At 34.0% G+C, this 16,092-nt stretch overlaps 2 protein-coding genes across 5 annotated transcripts; both read right to left on the reverse strand.

The window, feature by feature from the left end:
* Positions 1 to 569: 569 nt before the first annotated feature.
* LOC121230253 (probable LRR receptor-like serine/threonine-protein kinase At4g36180) lies at positions 570 to 4,248 on the reverse strand. Its single transcript, XM_041114729.1, has one exon. The coding sequence runs from the start codon at positions 4,244 to 4,246 to the stop codon at positions 692 to 694; it is 3,555 nt and encodes a 1,184-aa protein (XP_040970663.1). The 5' UTR covers positions 4,247 to 4,248; the 3' UTR covers positions 570 to 691.
* A 4,318-nt stretch (positions 4,249 to 8,566) lies between these two features.
* Positions 8,567 to 14,944, reverse strand: LOC121230254 (kinesin-like protein KIN-7F). Of its 4 annotated transcripts, none has more exons than XM_041114730.1 (16): positions 14,796 to 14,941; positions 14,597 to 14,656; positions 14,376 to 14,431; positions 14,091 to 14,181; positions 13,613 to 13,980; positions 13,383 to 13,472; positions 13,190 to 13,290; positions 12,991 to 13,104; positions 12,815 to 12,896; positions 12,651 to 12,718; positions 12,505 to 12,570; positions 12,291 to 12,415; positions 11,858 to 12,194; positions 10,533 to 11,750; positions 10,142 to 10,431; positions 8,567 to 9,226 (listed from the first exon to the last, which is right to left on the reverse strand). In XM_041114730.1, the coding sequence occupies exons 5-16, from the start codon at positions 13,785 to 13,787 to the stop codon at positions 8,905 to 8,907; spliced, it is 2,988 nt and encodes a 995-aa protein (XP_040970664.1). In that variant the 5' UTR covers positions 13,788 to 13,980; positions 14,091 to 14,181; positions 14,376 to 14,431; positions 14,597 to 14,656; positions 14,796 to 14,941; the 3' UTR covers positions 8,567 to 8,904. The 4 variants fall into 4 exon arrangements, with proteins under 4 accessions (XP_040970664.1, XP_040970665.1, XP_040970666.1 ...); XM_041114731.1 differs by having other exon boundaries at positions 14,091 to 14,186; XM_041114732.1 differs by having other exon boundaries at positions 14,091 to 14,186; positions 14,597 to 14,944.
* Positions 14,945 to 16,092: the final 1,148 nt, after the last annotated feature.

Genomic DNA, 16,092 nt, shown 5'->3' on the forward strand with positions numbered 1-16,092 from the left:
CACAACCTGTAAGTCTACTACACAACTGTTCCCACTTCCCATCCATTACACTTCAATTTACACTGTTCCGGTGGGACCGGAATACGTCATCATAAGTTGCCCACGTGCCAGTCAAACAGAACAATGAGAATCCGACGTGGCATTAAGAAATCTAAATCTATTTTGAACGAAATATTTTTGTCTGAAAAACGTCAAAATTCCGACAATTTCAAGCAACTTATTCTGTCCTGACTCATTTAACGGCTACTTTCTCCTCTCCTCTCCTCTCCTCTCCCATCCCTTTTTTTTTTCTATCTTTGCCTTGCCACGTGGCCTTTTCAGGTTAGACGTTTTATACTTTTGGCGGGAGGTTACCTGCTGGGTCCTCAAACGGCGCCGTTTCGTCACCTTTACTTAATCGACAACGTATATTAAAAATGTGTATTCAATCGATAAAATAAGCACATTATTTTCAAATAAGTCTATTAAAATTTGTAATTTTAAATTATATTTAATAATTCGAGTGTTTATCGCCTTAATATGAATTAAGCTAGTCGCGTTGTTGATTCACTTATTGTAATTCACGAAAATTGAAAAAAGGACATTGAAATAATCTAACCAGAAATTCTCCAATTTAATACAACACAATGATGAAGAATGACTTTTCTTATAGGCAAGTCATTCTATTGCAAAAAAGCTAAAAATAAAAATTTCAAGCCGGTGAGTGTAGAGAGGTTGGATCAGCTGAAGATGGAACTTCTGCTCCAACCCTACACCCTTCCAACATAAAAACAATATCAGCCATTGCTGGTCTATCAAGTGGTTCAGGTGCAGTACAAAGAAGTCCCACTTTAACCCCTAACAAGAACTCCTCCCACTCACTTGATTCTGGGTCTAACTCCAGCAACCCTGGCTCCAGCAACTCCGAGATTTGTCCTTTTTCCAATTGTTTTTTCACCCATTTCACAATATCTTCTTCATCTTGGCTAAACATCACTGGTTTTCTTCCAGTGAGTATTTCGAGCAATACGATCCCAAAACTATAAACATCGGCTTCTTTAGATGGTCGACCCGTTAGAGCAGCTTCCGGTGCTACGTAGCCTAAAGAACCAACCGCGGTTGATGATGTTGAAGCTTCCGTCGGGGTTGCCGTTATGAGTTTCTCGAGTCCGAACTCAGATAAATGAGCTTCGAAATCGGCATCAAAGAGGACGTTTTGCGGCTTAATGTCACCGTGAAGTATCGACAATGAGTGCAAAAACGATAGGCCACGAGCGATGCCGAGGGCAATAAGATGAAGCATTGGCCAATTCAACATATGTCCATCTTGGTGAGATGCTTCTTGGAGGAGTGTAGCTAAGTTTCCATTAGGCATGTAGTCATAAACAAGGAGTCGTAAATCAGGCGGTCCGGCATAGTATCCTCGGAGAACCGTTATGTTCCGATGCTTTACCTTACCTAACAATTCTGCTTCTTTTTTAAAATTAGCTTCATCAATCGTTCCATCAACAAGACGACGGATCGATAACACCATCCCGTCTTGAAACGTAGCCTTGAAAACAAGTCCGTACCGTCCCCTACTCAACACATTTTCCTCATCGAATTGCCTCGTCGCTTCTAACGTTTCTGCTAACGTTATCTTGTTATTGAACATAACTAGTTTCGGACCACCATTTTCACCACTTCCACGACTTCGATCTTCTCCCGAACTAGCACTACCAGTACTCCGCTTCTTCTCTCCGGTCATCCACCTCTTCCACCACCGTAGAAGACTGTAAATGTAACCGCAACAAAACACGACAAATAGCCCAATACCACCAATGACCATAGCAATCAACAAAATCAGCTTCCTCTGTTTCTCTTTTCTCACATTTTTACAGTCATTTTTCAATGGCTTACCACATAAATTTTCATTCATTGAAAATATAGAACTATCATTGAATAAAGAACCTAATCCACTTGGAATCTCACCTTCAAGATTATTTCTAGATAAATTCAAGTACTTCAAATTAGACATGTTTGAAAATGAATCTGGTATGTTACCTGTAAGGCGATTTCCATCTAAAAGTAAAGTAATCATCAAAGAACAATTGGATATTTCTTCTGGGATTTCACCATTTAACTTGTTAGAACCCAAATCAAGCTCTTTTAAACGAGACAACCGAGAGAAATCCGCCGTTACATTGCCGATCAATCGATTCGAACGAAGCTGAATCACTTGAAGCTGAGAACAATTACCGAGCTCCGACGGGATCATACCGGAAATTCGATTATACGACAGTGAAAGCACCATTAATGAATGAAGAAATCCAAAAGTTTCTGGAATTTGACCTGTGAACACGTTACAGCTGACATTCAAGTATTGCAAACCAACCAAGCTGCTAAAACCTTCAGGGATATCACCGGATAATTTGTTTTCGTTTAAAGCAACGATCTGCAAATTTGGTAACCCAAAAAGTTCAATAGGTAATTCACCGGAAAGTTGCTGCTTACTTAAATCAAGAGATGTTAATTTCATTAAAGACCCAAAATTTCCAGGAATTTTCCCGGAAAATCCACAAGCACTTAAGTTTAAAACCACCAAGCTTGATAAAGCGGAAACCCCATTCGGAATTTGGCCAGAAAATTTGTTGTGACTAAGGTTTAAGATGGATAAATTACCCAACCGGAGTATATCTTCCGGTACGGTTCCGGTCAAGTTATTTCCACTCAAGTTCAACGTTCCGAGTCCTGAAATGTTACCAAACCCGACAGGAATTGAACCTGAGAACGAATTTCCGGCCAAAGATAGGCTTTTTAACGTCTTTATTTCGGTTAAAAAGACCGGTAAGTTGCCGGAGAACCGGTTTCCTTCAAAATCAATGACCTGTAACGAACGGCATTGTAGGAGTTGACTCGGAACTGAACCGCTTAGCGAGTTGTTGGCTACTCTAAGCTCTTGTATGTTTAAAAGGTTGCCAATTTCGACCGGTAATGAACCCGTGAAGAAGTTTCCAGAAATATCTAATATTTTTAACGTGGTCAAACTGGTCAACCAAGATGGAAAACCGCCATGGATGTGATTCTCGTGAAGGTCCAAAACCTCCATAGCCGGCACCGCAAAGCAACTTCCATTATTTCGTGGCTTAATGACTCCAGTGAACTCATTGAATCCAAGCTCCACGATCTTCAAAGACGCCGTTTTATTCCCCGACGATTTACAGAAAACGGTTTCCGGTACCGGACCGGAAAGTCCGTTACGCGATAGAGCAAGCACTTGAAGATTCGGAACGGCGACAATGCTTCCCGGAAGTAGCCCTTTAAGCATATTGTCTTCAACGCTTAAATGTATCAACGAAGAACAGTTCGCTATAGCCGACGGTAAAGTTCCGTACAACTGATTCGAGTCGATCCAGAGGTATTGTAAATATTGGAATTTACCAATACTCGCCGGAACTTCACCGGAAAAGCGGTTGTATGAGAAGTTGATGAGTCGTAGTTGAGAATCAGCCGAGAAATTCGACGGCATTTCACCGGAGAAATCGTTTGAAGATAAATCGATGTAGCGGAGAGACGGTTGAATAACGGCGGCGATCTTACCGGAGAGATAATTATGAGCCACATTAAGGATTTGTAAATTCGTGAGGTTAAAAACAGAACTGGGGAGGTTACCGGTGAACGAGTTGTACTGGAAGTAAACGGCGCGTAAAAGAGTGCACCGAGAGAGCGCGTCGGGGATAGAGCCGTTAAAGTTGTTAGAATGAAGACTGAGTTTCCTTAGCTCACGTAACTCGCATAACCGATCAGTGAGTCGACCACCGAGTTGAAGTCGAGGTAAGCGTAGCTCGAAGACACGGCGGTTGTAACAAACAACACCTCGCCAGTCACAGGGAGCCGCCGGCGTGGACTCATCCCAACCATCGAGAACGGCGAATGGGTCACTGAAAACGCTCCGTTTGAATGACGTCAGGGCTTGGATCTCTGATAATATGACGGTGCTGTGATGCTGAGCGAAACAAAATGGGATGACGAGGTTGAAGGTGAAGAGGGTAAGGAAGAAGAAGAATATTGCATTAGCCGTTATTTCCATAGAGAAAAAAAAAAAAGAAACAGAGTTTGGGTATGGTATTATGGGGAAGTGGGAGAGCTTTAGAGAGGTGGGAATGGTGGAAGTACAGAGGTAGCGTGTGCTACCACTCAGTGACTGTAAGGATTGAAACTTGATGGAAACGACGCCATACGTTGCACAACAAAGGTGACTTCTTTCTCTCTTTTTTTTCTTTTCCATTTTTCCACACTTTTTAAAACCCACTGCTGACATCCATTTAATTATTATCTAATTATGAAATCAAAATAATTTTCAATTATTCAATTTTATTTTTTATTATTAATTATTTACCGTAAAAATTAAAGCACTCAAAATCGGACCAATAGTTAAACAAATCAAATCATTGTTTTTTATTTGATTTATTTGATTGGTTCGTTGAATTTAATTAAATAAAAAGCATAAAAATTTTTAAAAAAATAAAAAAATCAATTCAACTTTTGATTCAACCGATTCGAAACAATTCATGAATCAAACAATCTAACATTTCACTTTTAAACTAATATTTCGATTTATTCTCGATTTAACTAATTCAATTCATCACTTCAATTTAATTTAACCATATTATACTAAAATAAAATAAATATAATTCAAGACTTAAATGGTAATAAAACTTGCTTTTCTTTAAAAGGATTAATTTCTAATTTTTTTATATTCCTAAAAAGAGGAAGCAACTAGGAGGCAAAATGAAAAGGGCTTCTCTTAGCATTTAAAACACTTTTAATTGCTATAAACATAAATTAATAATTAGACAAAAAAAGTCAAAATTTGATTTTAGTCCATATTGTACTGCATTTGAAGATTTGGATTAAGGTACAATATTAGTAATAAATGAATAATAAAAGAGTAAATTATAATGGTAGGTAGTGAACTAATTATTTGTAAATTTTCTTTTTCAATCACTTAATTATAAAATATTACAATATGGTCACTTAATTATTTAACTATTTATTTTTTTATCACTGATAGTTAAATTATTAATAGAAAATTAACTTGGCAACTTTTAAAGTTGGTATAATAACAACTTTGACCCTCAACATTTATACATTGTGTCGATTTAGTTTTATTTTTAAAAAAATTTAACCCTCAATATTTACACGATTTATAATTTGGTATTTTTTACAATTTTTTTGTGACATTAAGGGTTAATTTAAAAAAAATGTTAAAAGAATGAGAAAAAATAAGAATTATTATCTTGAATTTTGGGGTGTTTTCATTTTTAGTATATTTTCGATAAAATTTAGCTGATAAATTTGTTTTTTAGCTTTTTAGACAAAAGGGTTACAAAGAAAAATAAAACTGCAAAGAAGACCAAATTACACAATGTATAAATATTGATGGTTAAAGTTGTTATTATGTCAATTTTAAAAGTTATCATGTCATCAATCATTTAACAATTGGTGAAAAAAAAATCAAAATCAAATAGTTGAGTGACTATTTTTATAATCTTTTATAATTAAATAATCGAAAAAAAATTACCAATAGTTAGATAACTACCAAATTATCATAACCGGATTATAGTACATAAAACTAAAATATCAAATTGAATATAGGTATGAAACAAAAACTACAACACGAACATTGAAACATACTGGATTTATCCTTTCGAAATATATTTTTTTTAATCAATGATTTTCAATATCTGAAAGATATAATGATCTCGATTAAATATAAAGTCGAATCTAAGTAATACTTCATTCATAAAATAAACTCTTTCAATATTATTATTATTTTCATTGAAATTCCAAACTAATTAAAAATCAAACTCCTCATCCATCCACACAGCAAAATTGATTTGTTTTAAAATTAATTTGCTTTTTGGTCCTTGTATTCAGGTCCTTGGGTCTTAAAATATGCAAAAATCAAAGTTTGCAATGCAGAAAACACGCAGCCAATCATTATCATGAAGAATATTATTAATGCATGTTTTAAGATAAGATGCTTCCTTTTAATACACTTATATTTAATATCATTCTTTGTTAATTTATCAAAAAGAATCATTAAACTATAAAAATAGTCATTTTTATTTAAAGTGTTACGTTTTAATCACTTACGTTATCGTTCTTAACAGCAGTCTTACGTGACAGACCAAATGAGTTTTAAATGCCAACTTAATTTGGATTGTCACGTAAGACATTCAAGTTGGTATTAAAAACCCATTTGAACTGCCACGTAAGACCGCTATTAGGGAGGTAACGGAGCTTAACAATAGAGTAACCACTTCATAACAAAACCATAACGTAAGTGGTTAAAATGTAACATTTCAAACATAAATGATTAAAATGTAATCCGAGACAAACAAAAGTGATTATTTTTATAATCTACTCTTTAACTAATAATTAGCTAACTTCAGAAAACGAGTTAATTCCCAAACTTATAACAAGTTAGATTCAAGTTACGTATACGTTTCTAAAATTTAATCTATATTTGTAAAATAAAAAAAAAAAAAAATTGGATAGACAGTAGATAGCAAACACAAAGACACAAATTAAATATATTTATATATATTATTTCTCAAAAACAAGTACATATATTCAGTAATGGCAGAGTGCATTATTGGCCTGCGTTGTGAAAAAAAAAATTGTGATAACTTGAATTGAGCCCAACTCTATCTTTTTAATTTATAATTAATTTTAAATTTTTTTATAAAATTAAACATTTTAAAATAATAAAAATACCTTAAAATTTTTATATATTTACTTTTCAAAAAATTAAAATACAAGATTTTGAAAATTTATAAAATAATGTAAAAAATTAAATTATCATATTTAAAAAATAAAAATCGAACCAAACCGAATTATGGGATGAAAAAAATCTGTGACTACCCATATGCTTTTTCCGAGGGCTTTCCGTTGGGAGATGACCCACTTCTTTGCTTTAAAGGTGCCCACCTTTCTTCAAAACCTGGCTAGGCCTGAGGGCCCATTTTAGAATTTGTTTTTTTTTTCTTCTAAAATCACCTTTTTCTTTTATATATTTGAGTAATATTTTATTCTTCAAATAATTTTGAGTTTAGATTATTTTGGAATTTTAAGATATTCGAGTATTTTTTTTTAGTGAAGAGAAACAAAACAGTTCGATTACATTAAATTAAACTAGATAAAAGCATTATCTATTTTATTAAAATATAAAAGTGTGAGACCCATTAAGTAGGGTAGAATATAAAAAACTTACAAACATGTCTTATTATAGAAGTTATTTTAACTAGCCAATCAGTAAATTGATTAAAAATCCGAGATAAAAATAGGTGAATAGTTTCATCTCCTAATGTACAGAGGCAGATAAAGGAGGGCTGGCAATAGTCTGGCCCCCCTAAAATGAAAGATTTTTATTTAGCTCCTTAATTTTTTTTTAAAAATTTAAATTAGTAAAGATAAAATTGTACTTTGACTCCAATTATAAAAGTTTGATTTAATCCTTTAAAAATTATAAAAATATAAACTATAAAAAATTAAAATTTCATTCGGCCCCTAAAAATTTGTTCTAGCTTCGCTCCTGCTAGTATAAATGGCTATCCTATCAATTAGTTTATTTTCACTGCTACTAAAAAAAGAACAGGAAAGAAAAGGACCTGAATTGAGAAAATTTCGAATAAAATCTCAGGCATCAACTATGACACCATTTGAATCACGGCACACCATCACAATACCTGCCATGGGATTATCCCAGAGATGCATCACAATTAATTTTAATGATTCTCTCTTCGGTTCTTTGTCAAGTATTAGCGTTGCTTATTCATCAACTACTCGGATTTAAATCATTCGTTGCTTTAGTAAGATTATTATCATTTGTGTTTAACACTCGGATTCGTGTAGTTTTTAGTACAATAATTTTTAATTAATTTTTATTTATGTTCAAGTTTGACAAGTTTAAGTTAATAAATCATATGGAGTTGGAAATAGATTTAGATTAATCAAAATAAAATTTTGAATTCGGATCAAAATTAATAGATGACCCGAAATGATACAGTTATGGAGAATCAATATGATCATATAATAATATTCACCGACTCATAATTATTATTTTTATTCATTACAATATAAAAAAAGAAGAAGATAATTTAAGTACCAAAAGAAATTTAACTACGATTTTAAATAAATCTTAGCAATTACTTGTAGAAATTTTCAAAAAAAAATTTTGATTGAAGCACCGGTCTTTACATAAAGGATCATTTAATATTGATTATGAAAAAAAAAAGAATTTATGAGATTATGTAATATTAAACTTTATTAGTAAAAAGTCGTATATCTTAATGAATTAAATTATAATAAATTTTTTACAACAATTGAATTCATAAAATGGAAGCGTGACATTGGCATAGACTATAACATCTCTTCCCCCACACTGATTTATATCATCAGGTTCAAACCCTGCCAATAAGATATGATTGATATGTTTTTGGTATATGATCAAATGTCACGTACTTCTATTTCAATCCAACATCAACACTAATTTATTAAGTAAATTCAACTATCCTAGAATTTTAAAATTACCTCAACAGAGTTAAGCCATGAAAATGTTGTGATTAATCAAATAAAAACTCCATTCCATGATTACATTCTTTGGCAATTCACACATCAAATACAACAATAAGAATTTATAGTAAAAAATAAAATACAACAAATTGAATCCATTACTAAAAAGTCTGGTCAATGTGCAGCTCCCAATTTAGAAATTGAGATGATTTCATTTCACCACCACCTTGCAAAGTATATATATATATATATCAATCTATATAGTGTATATGTCACAATCCGCGCATGAGCAAGGTCTCGTTAAGGCTGCTGGTGACTGGAGCTAAAGTTTTATCCGTAATATGGTGTGCTGCGCTCTACCTTCTTCTATAACAGAGGAGGAATGACATTTTTCCAGCTGCTGGATCTTCGGGTTACGGATCGGGGCAAGATACTGAGTCCAACTACTTCCTTGGGTGCTTGACTTGGTTCCACAAGACCCAATAACTTGGCTACCAGAGCTGCACTTTCCTTCACATGTCCCATGTCTTGTGTGTTTGTCCATAAACGGCGGGCTAACTGTGAGCTCCTCTGCTTTGTGTTCAACCCAATTCCCCACTTCTTGTATAGTTCCTCTCTCTGTTTTTTCGAGAACTTCTTCTGTATTTGCTTGTATAACATTCTTCTCTCACGCATCAAATCCTTTGCACTGTCACCATTAAACCAATTACTTTATATTCAATCAGGTCTAAAAGGTTGTTTCCATATTTCAAGTCAGAATTTTTCTAGGAATTGAGATTAGTTATATATTTTTAAGAGAGCTAAAATATAATTTTAACCTATATTGACTTATATCTTTATGATTTTCAAAAGGACTAAATTGAAATTCTAGCATTTTTAGGAGAGAAAACTATAATTTTATCATAACTTAATATTTTATAAATTTAAGGATTTAAAGAAGCAATTTCTCATTTAGGGTGCCCCGGACCCTGCAGCGCCCCTCCCTTCACCGCTAATGCATAATCTAGACATTTAAATTCGGCCCTAATGCATAATCTAGACATTTAAATTCGGTATGGTTTGTTCTAAGTTAAAGTTGTTTTCCGTTAGAATTTGATGTTATTAGTTATTTAAATTATTTGTTCAAATTATTTTGAGCTTGGATATTATTTTTATATATTTCATGTCCATTTTATGGTCTAAGTTTTAGAGTTTAGCTATCTCTTTCAACAATGTTGTTTTCAAGGTTCGACACTTTTTTGGAGTGCAATATACATTATAATTACAGCTAACACTTTTTGGTTAAGTTTGGATCAAATTTAGGTTTAGATCAATTTGAATTTAAGTTGGCTGATTCAAATTATTGAATTAAATTAAATCAAGTTGGTCGAATTTGAATTTGAGTTAATAAAGACGAATTTAAGCTAAATGTGCATAACATAAGTTCGAACAAGTGTATGACAAATATGGCTAAATGTGCAGGGCTATGTTCAATTAAGGGAATCTTAAGTCATAATTTATGATTCAACTAAACTAAATAGAATTTGAGTTGGAGTTTTTGGTTTAAGTAGAGATAAATGTGCATTATACACTACTTGTATCCAAGAGAATCTTGAAATTTTACCTTGAAGCAGCTGTGTCAATTGGACTATCTTTCCAACCATTTCTTCCCAATGAAGACATTGAGTTCTTCAAAAAAGACAATCTTCTAAGCTCTACCTCCATATACACAGAATCAGAAGGATCACCTTTGAAAAGCAAGATGAAATAGGTTCTGTGGATTAATGGTACGTTGCATTTATCCCAAAGCTCGATTATCGTTCTCTGCAGATTCCCGAATTCTTCAGGCCAACTCGAGTGCAGTTTCGTAGAATGGTTAGTTTCCTGTGAGTTCTCAGTCTTGGTTTCAGGTACCTACCATCAAACATATGTTAGTAGCTAAACAACAAAGCATTGCAGCATGTATTCATTTTGAAGTAGAAAAAAATGGAGAAAAGGAAGGAAATATTTATCACCAAATTCTTATCAATTTGCTTTTCCTGACGTGTTTTTGTGTCACTACCACCTTCAGAAAAATCTATGGAGAAGGAAGTTCTTCTCTTGGAACCACTAGCAAATGATTTCCATGGTCGAGGAGGAAAATTGACTTCACTACAGGTTTCTTCCACATCAACATCTTTTACACTTTGTTCTTCAGTGGAACCACTAGTAATAGAAGCTTGAGAGTTACATCTAGACATCTTTGCATTTCTGTTATCGTCTTTCGAGTTAGAAAGCTTTTGAGAAAGGGTTTTAGCTCTTTCGATGAAGTCCATTTCAGCTTCTGTGAAAGAGGGTACGGTTTCATTCTGTTGTGATTTCTCGAACCTAGGTGAAGATGGCATTGTCGTGACGATCGCCTTACAGCTTCTGCTCCTACTCATGCTACTAGCGGAGCTAGCTGCATCTAATAAAGAAGGTGAATCCCCCATAATGTGATACCTAACAAGGAACTTAATGGTCTTTTGTAGTTCCTGTACTTTTTGTTTCAATGCGTCACAAGTTTCATCTTTATTAACATGACTTGATCGTAAATCTTCTACATTTTCCTTTGGATTACTGGACAAGTCATCACCTTCCAGCTTTTCGATACTCAGTTCTGTCTCGGTTAGGGATACTTTTCCTTGCTCTTCCTCAGGATCAGCTGATAAATTATCAGCTTCGATTTCCTTGATAACAGCCTCCTTCGTGGCCGGTTTTCCATCTTCCACAAGATCGATCCATAACTCATTGGTTTCAACGGTTGGTTTCCCTTCATTTTTCTCAGGATTCAAAGAGGCAACTTTTTCTTTTTCATTCATCTCAATACTCGAATCTTCAAATTCAATGCATCGAACTTCCTTGCAGTTATCTTCGAACTTTTCATCTTTTCTTTGAGCAACCTTGTCCCAACCCTTGCTTGGATCAGGCTCAACGAACTTCGTAGTAATGCCATCGAGATGACATTCCTCTTCAGAGTTCTCTGGATGCCCATCATATTGGTGGTTGTTGTTGGTTATAGGCACACTAGGTGTAACAATATCCTTATGATTGCTGTAATCAACCGTACATGGAACATTGGTCACTTCTGACGAATTCGATGAATATTCTCCACTCTTTAGCATTTGAACTTCTCTAACCGACAGAAGCAAATTCTCAACTCGAGATTGAGCTAGATCACGTTGTCGAGTCAATTCTTCAATCTCTTTGGCCATCTGTAGATTCTCAAACAGAGAAAAAGCACGGTTTAACATGAGTAAATCGTGTATGTTATGACATGTTCTTATTTTCCCGCGTTGAACATACAAGTTCCTGCAATCACCTGCTCAACGAGTAGCTCTTTTTCTCTTAGCAAGCTAGCAGTATCACGTTTGACTGGAGCTGAGCCCAAGCTCTTCATTTCATTCTCCAGTTTAGCCAATTCCCTTTGCAATTGCTTTACTAATGCCTTATCTGACATAACTAAATTGACCTGTGCATTAGTTGTTACCTCTTTAGCACAACTCGCGAACGAGAGAGTGTTTCTCGATTGCTCGACATGACTGCGGTCGGGACTCATAGTGCAAATGATGGCTGTTCTGGCATTGCCTCCTAAGGCATTCTGGAGTATGCGTGTTAGCTTAGAGTCTCTGTAAGGTACATGGCTATTTCTTCCCTTGCTGCAAAATATAGTGCCTTGTAAAATGGTCATAAACAATATTATGCTGTGCATATGTGTTAAAGATGCCAAAATTGAAGAAAAAAAGAAAGCTAACCTTAGTTTGCGAATCACAGTTCCGAGAGTTAATAAACTCCGATTTATGTGGCAGCCTTCTTTCAATCTTGTACCAGCAGATAAGGTCTGAGAGGCACGCTCACTTCCAGCTAAATCAACAAAGTTCTGTATAGGAAAACCCAAGTTAAATTTCATTACTTATTCAACTTACAACACAACTGCCTTAGTGTTTTAAGAAGGTAACTGTATTATACCACGGAAGCTGAAAGAACGCTTGAATTTTCGGCTCCTGCATATTCACGAGCTGAGCTTTCAATCGTCTGCAAATATCATTAAATGTAGCTGTAAGACTAGCACAACATTGATAAACAAGGCTTATACTCAAGTACAGGATGCCTACTAGCCGTAAAATCTGATGAGATCTCGAGCTAGTTTCGTTCAAAGCGGTCTCTCCTATCTGCCTTTGAGCTGTGCAAGTATATATGCCAAAATGCATATAAAAATGTCATCCAGTGAAACAAAAGAATATGAGACAAGATCAACGGTGTTTTAGAAACACTTCACCTTCACATATAGAAAGGAGCTCCTCAAGATGGTCCTTGTCTCTTAGGGTCTCCTCGGTTAGTCTCTCCACAACGGTTCCCCTCTGTGAATCGAAAACGGCGGTATCAGTATTGGTAAGGTAATGCTCATGCAGAAAGGCGACCGTAAAGGTTAAAGAATGGAAAAAGAAATTTGACCTCTGGATCATCTAGGAGTCTGAGTGGGGTACTATCCAAGCTAAGGAGATCTCTCACAGCTTCATTATAAATCTCCATGGCAGAGAATTTCACCACAAATTCTCTTTCCTTATGCTAAGATATTGATCAGAACAAAAATGTCATTTTCCATTCTACATTATAGTAAGAAAAAAATTGATCCCAAAATTTATCATTTTACCCTTTCAATGTAATCATATATATCTGCTACTGCATATTCAGTGATTCCCCTCATTGTATATGTCTTTCCACTACTTGTTTGCCCATATGCAAATATGCTTGCTGAAGGTAAAAAAAGAAAAAACCCATCACTAATAACATCCATTTTATTAAATAGTTATACATACCATGAAATAGAAACAAAGATTACTTACAATTGATGCCATTTAGTACTGAAAGTGCAATGTGTTTAGCTCCTTCATCATATACTTGTTTCGTAGGGCAGTCACAGTCATATACTCTGTCTATTCACAATAAAATTGTGAAGATTACCATGATTAGAAGACAATCTCAATTCCAAATATTGTTTGACAATGAAAAGACAAGCAAATTATGTTTACTATGTTAACCCAATGGAAAAATAAAAAACAGGGGAAATGCGTACCAAATGTGTAAGCGGCAGGGAACATAGAGCGTTCAGGCAAGCTATTCTTGAAAATAATGGTGTCATTGTTAATGCATTCCCAATCAGATTTTCTCTCTTTATCGTTCAATGGCCTTACTCTAACAGAAACGAAAATTTTCTCTCCTGGCTCTTGAAATTCTGAATCTTCACTCATTGTTCCCAGTTTCTCCCTTATCCCAACCCTTCTTTTTTGTTCTTTTTCACAAAAATATAATCAAATTTTCAATGCCATCTAAACCTGCCTAAAAAGATCCTTCAAACGCACTGTATCCTCGAAGCCTTTTTTGCTGTAGTTTAAAAAATGGAATCTCGAGACGAATTACAAATACTTGTATGTTCCATTCAACCTACCAAATTAAAAAAAAAAAGAAAACGTAAGAATTACTGTTAAATGAGAAACAATTTCAAAATTCGAACATCAAAAATGAAATTAATGCGATTTAAACAATCCTCTTACCTTGGAGCTTCTTCAATTCAAGCAACAAAAAGCGAGGAGAAATCACCTTAGAACCAGAATTCGCGTGGTTTCCTCTGCTTCTAAGCCTTTTCTGTACTTCAAAACATGAAACCTCGAGTCAAATTTCAAATACTTGTATGTTCCATTGATCTACGTAAGAATTATACATTTACGTTAATTCGAATGAGAAACAATTTCAAAAATTCTAAACAAAATTAATGCGATTCAAACAATCTTCACACCTTCTAGCTTCTATTCAAGCATACAAAAGCAAAGAGAAATCACCTTAGAACCAGAAATCGCGTCGTTTCCTCTGCTTCGAAGCCTTCTGTTTCGCGGGGCTGCATTTCAGAAGCATGAAATCTCAAGTCAAATTTTCAATTACTTACATGTTCTCCATTGATGCTTCCAATTTCCAAATCAAAATGTAAGAACTATACATCTACATTAATGCTAAACGAGAAACCATTTCAAAAATTCAAACATAATCAAACAGATCCTCTCACCTTCGAGCTTCAATTCAAACGAAGCGCTTCGAGCTTTCAATTCAGAAAAATGAAAAAAAACTGAAAAGAGAATGAGACTTTAATTAAAAAGAGGAAAACATTTGTAGTGAGTAAAAATGATCCAAGAAAACAAACGTAGCGAGAAACCGCTAAAAATGGATGAATCAAAAGAGAAAAAAAGAAACAAAATTAACTAAACTTTATCTCTATGTGACTCTAACAGTGCGTTACGACGAAGAAGAGAAAGAGAGTTGAAGAAGAAGAAGAAGGCGGCAATGGCAAATGCCAAGGCAAATTTGCAATGGCCGTTGGTTTCTTCGTTTCGGCCTCTCTTTCTGACTTGGAACGGTACCGACCTTTCAAATATAACCGCTAAACTCTTAACTAAAATAGGAACATTGACGAAATTACCTTTTTGACCCGCATAGTCTTTGTTTTGAATACTGTCACCATCATCCCATTTTTATCTCATTGTTGATCTAATCCGTAGTTTTATTTAGGTAAAAGAAACCGATATTTTTAGAGCCGGAATATTAATCAAATTGGTTAAATCACTAATTCGATAAAAAATATTAAAATATATATTTTTTTTAAAAATCTGATTTAACTGTTTTTTAATTTGATTCAATTGGTGTGTACTAGTTCATGATTCAACTAGTTCAATACCATCTCTAGCCGATTCTTGGTCTATCCAGTCGACCCAGTTCAAATGTTATTGAAAGAAACCTCAATACTCTTTATTAATTTTGATATTGCGTAAATTGGTCTCTCTAAAAAAGTTAGAGCAATTTAATCTCTGTTAATTTCAAAAATGAGTAACTAAGGATAATTAATCACAACCGTTAATGTTTTTTTTGTCAACTATACATATCTTTCATTGGCATCATAATAAATTTAGCTCTCAAACTTTATGCATTTTGTCAATTGGTCTTGATTTAACAAATTTAACTTGTAACATTTACACATTCTGTCAGTTTTGTTCTGATTTACCAAATTTAGCCCCCAAGTGAGGGTAAATTTGTTATTATACCAATTAAAATTATATACTATTGATGGAAAACATTGACGTGGTGGTTATTGCACTTATTTGCTCACTCTTGAAATTGATAGCAATTAAATTGCTTCAAGTTTTTTTAGAGTGACCAATTTGCTCGATATCGAAATTGAGAAGGACCAAAGAGGTGTTTTTACCTTTTATTTTTTTGTTAAAATATGTTTTAAGTCCCTGTACTCTTTGTATTTGAAATTTCTGCTTTTATTTTCAAGAATTTAATCCATTTACTTTTTAAATTTTAAAGTTTAGGTCCAACTGTTAACACTATTAAAATTATTCTATTCAATTTGTTGTTGTAACATTTTGAAATTAAAATTTAGTAACCATGTAACAAAAAAAAAATGGCGTTCTTATGATCTTGAATTTAACAATTAACAATTGTGCTTACATTTTTAAATTCAAAAGTTAGAGGAACTAAATTCCTTGAAAAAAAAGTATAACT

This window comes from Gossypium hirsutum, chromosome A06, assembly GCF_007990345.1.
Source record: "Gossypium hirsutum isolate 1008001.06 chromosome A06, Gossypium_hirsutum_v2.1, whole genome shotgun sequence".
In the NCBI taxonomy this organism is placed as follows: Eukaryota; Viridiplantae; Streptophyta; class Magnoliopsida; order Malvales; family Malvaceae; genus Gossypium; species Gossypium hirsutum.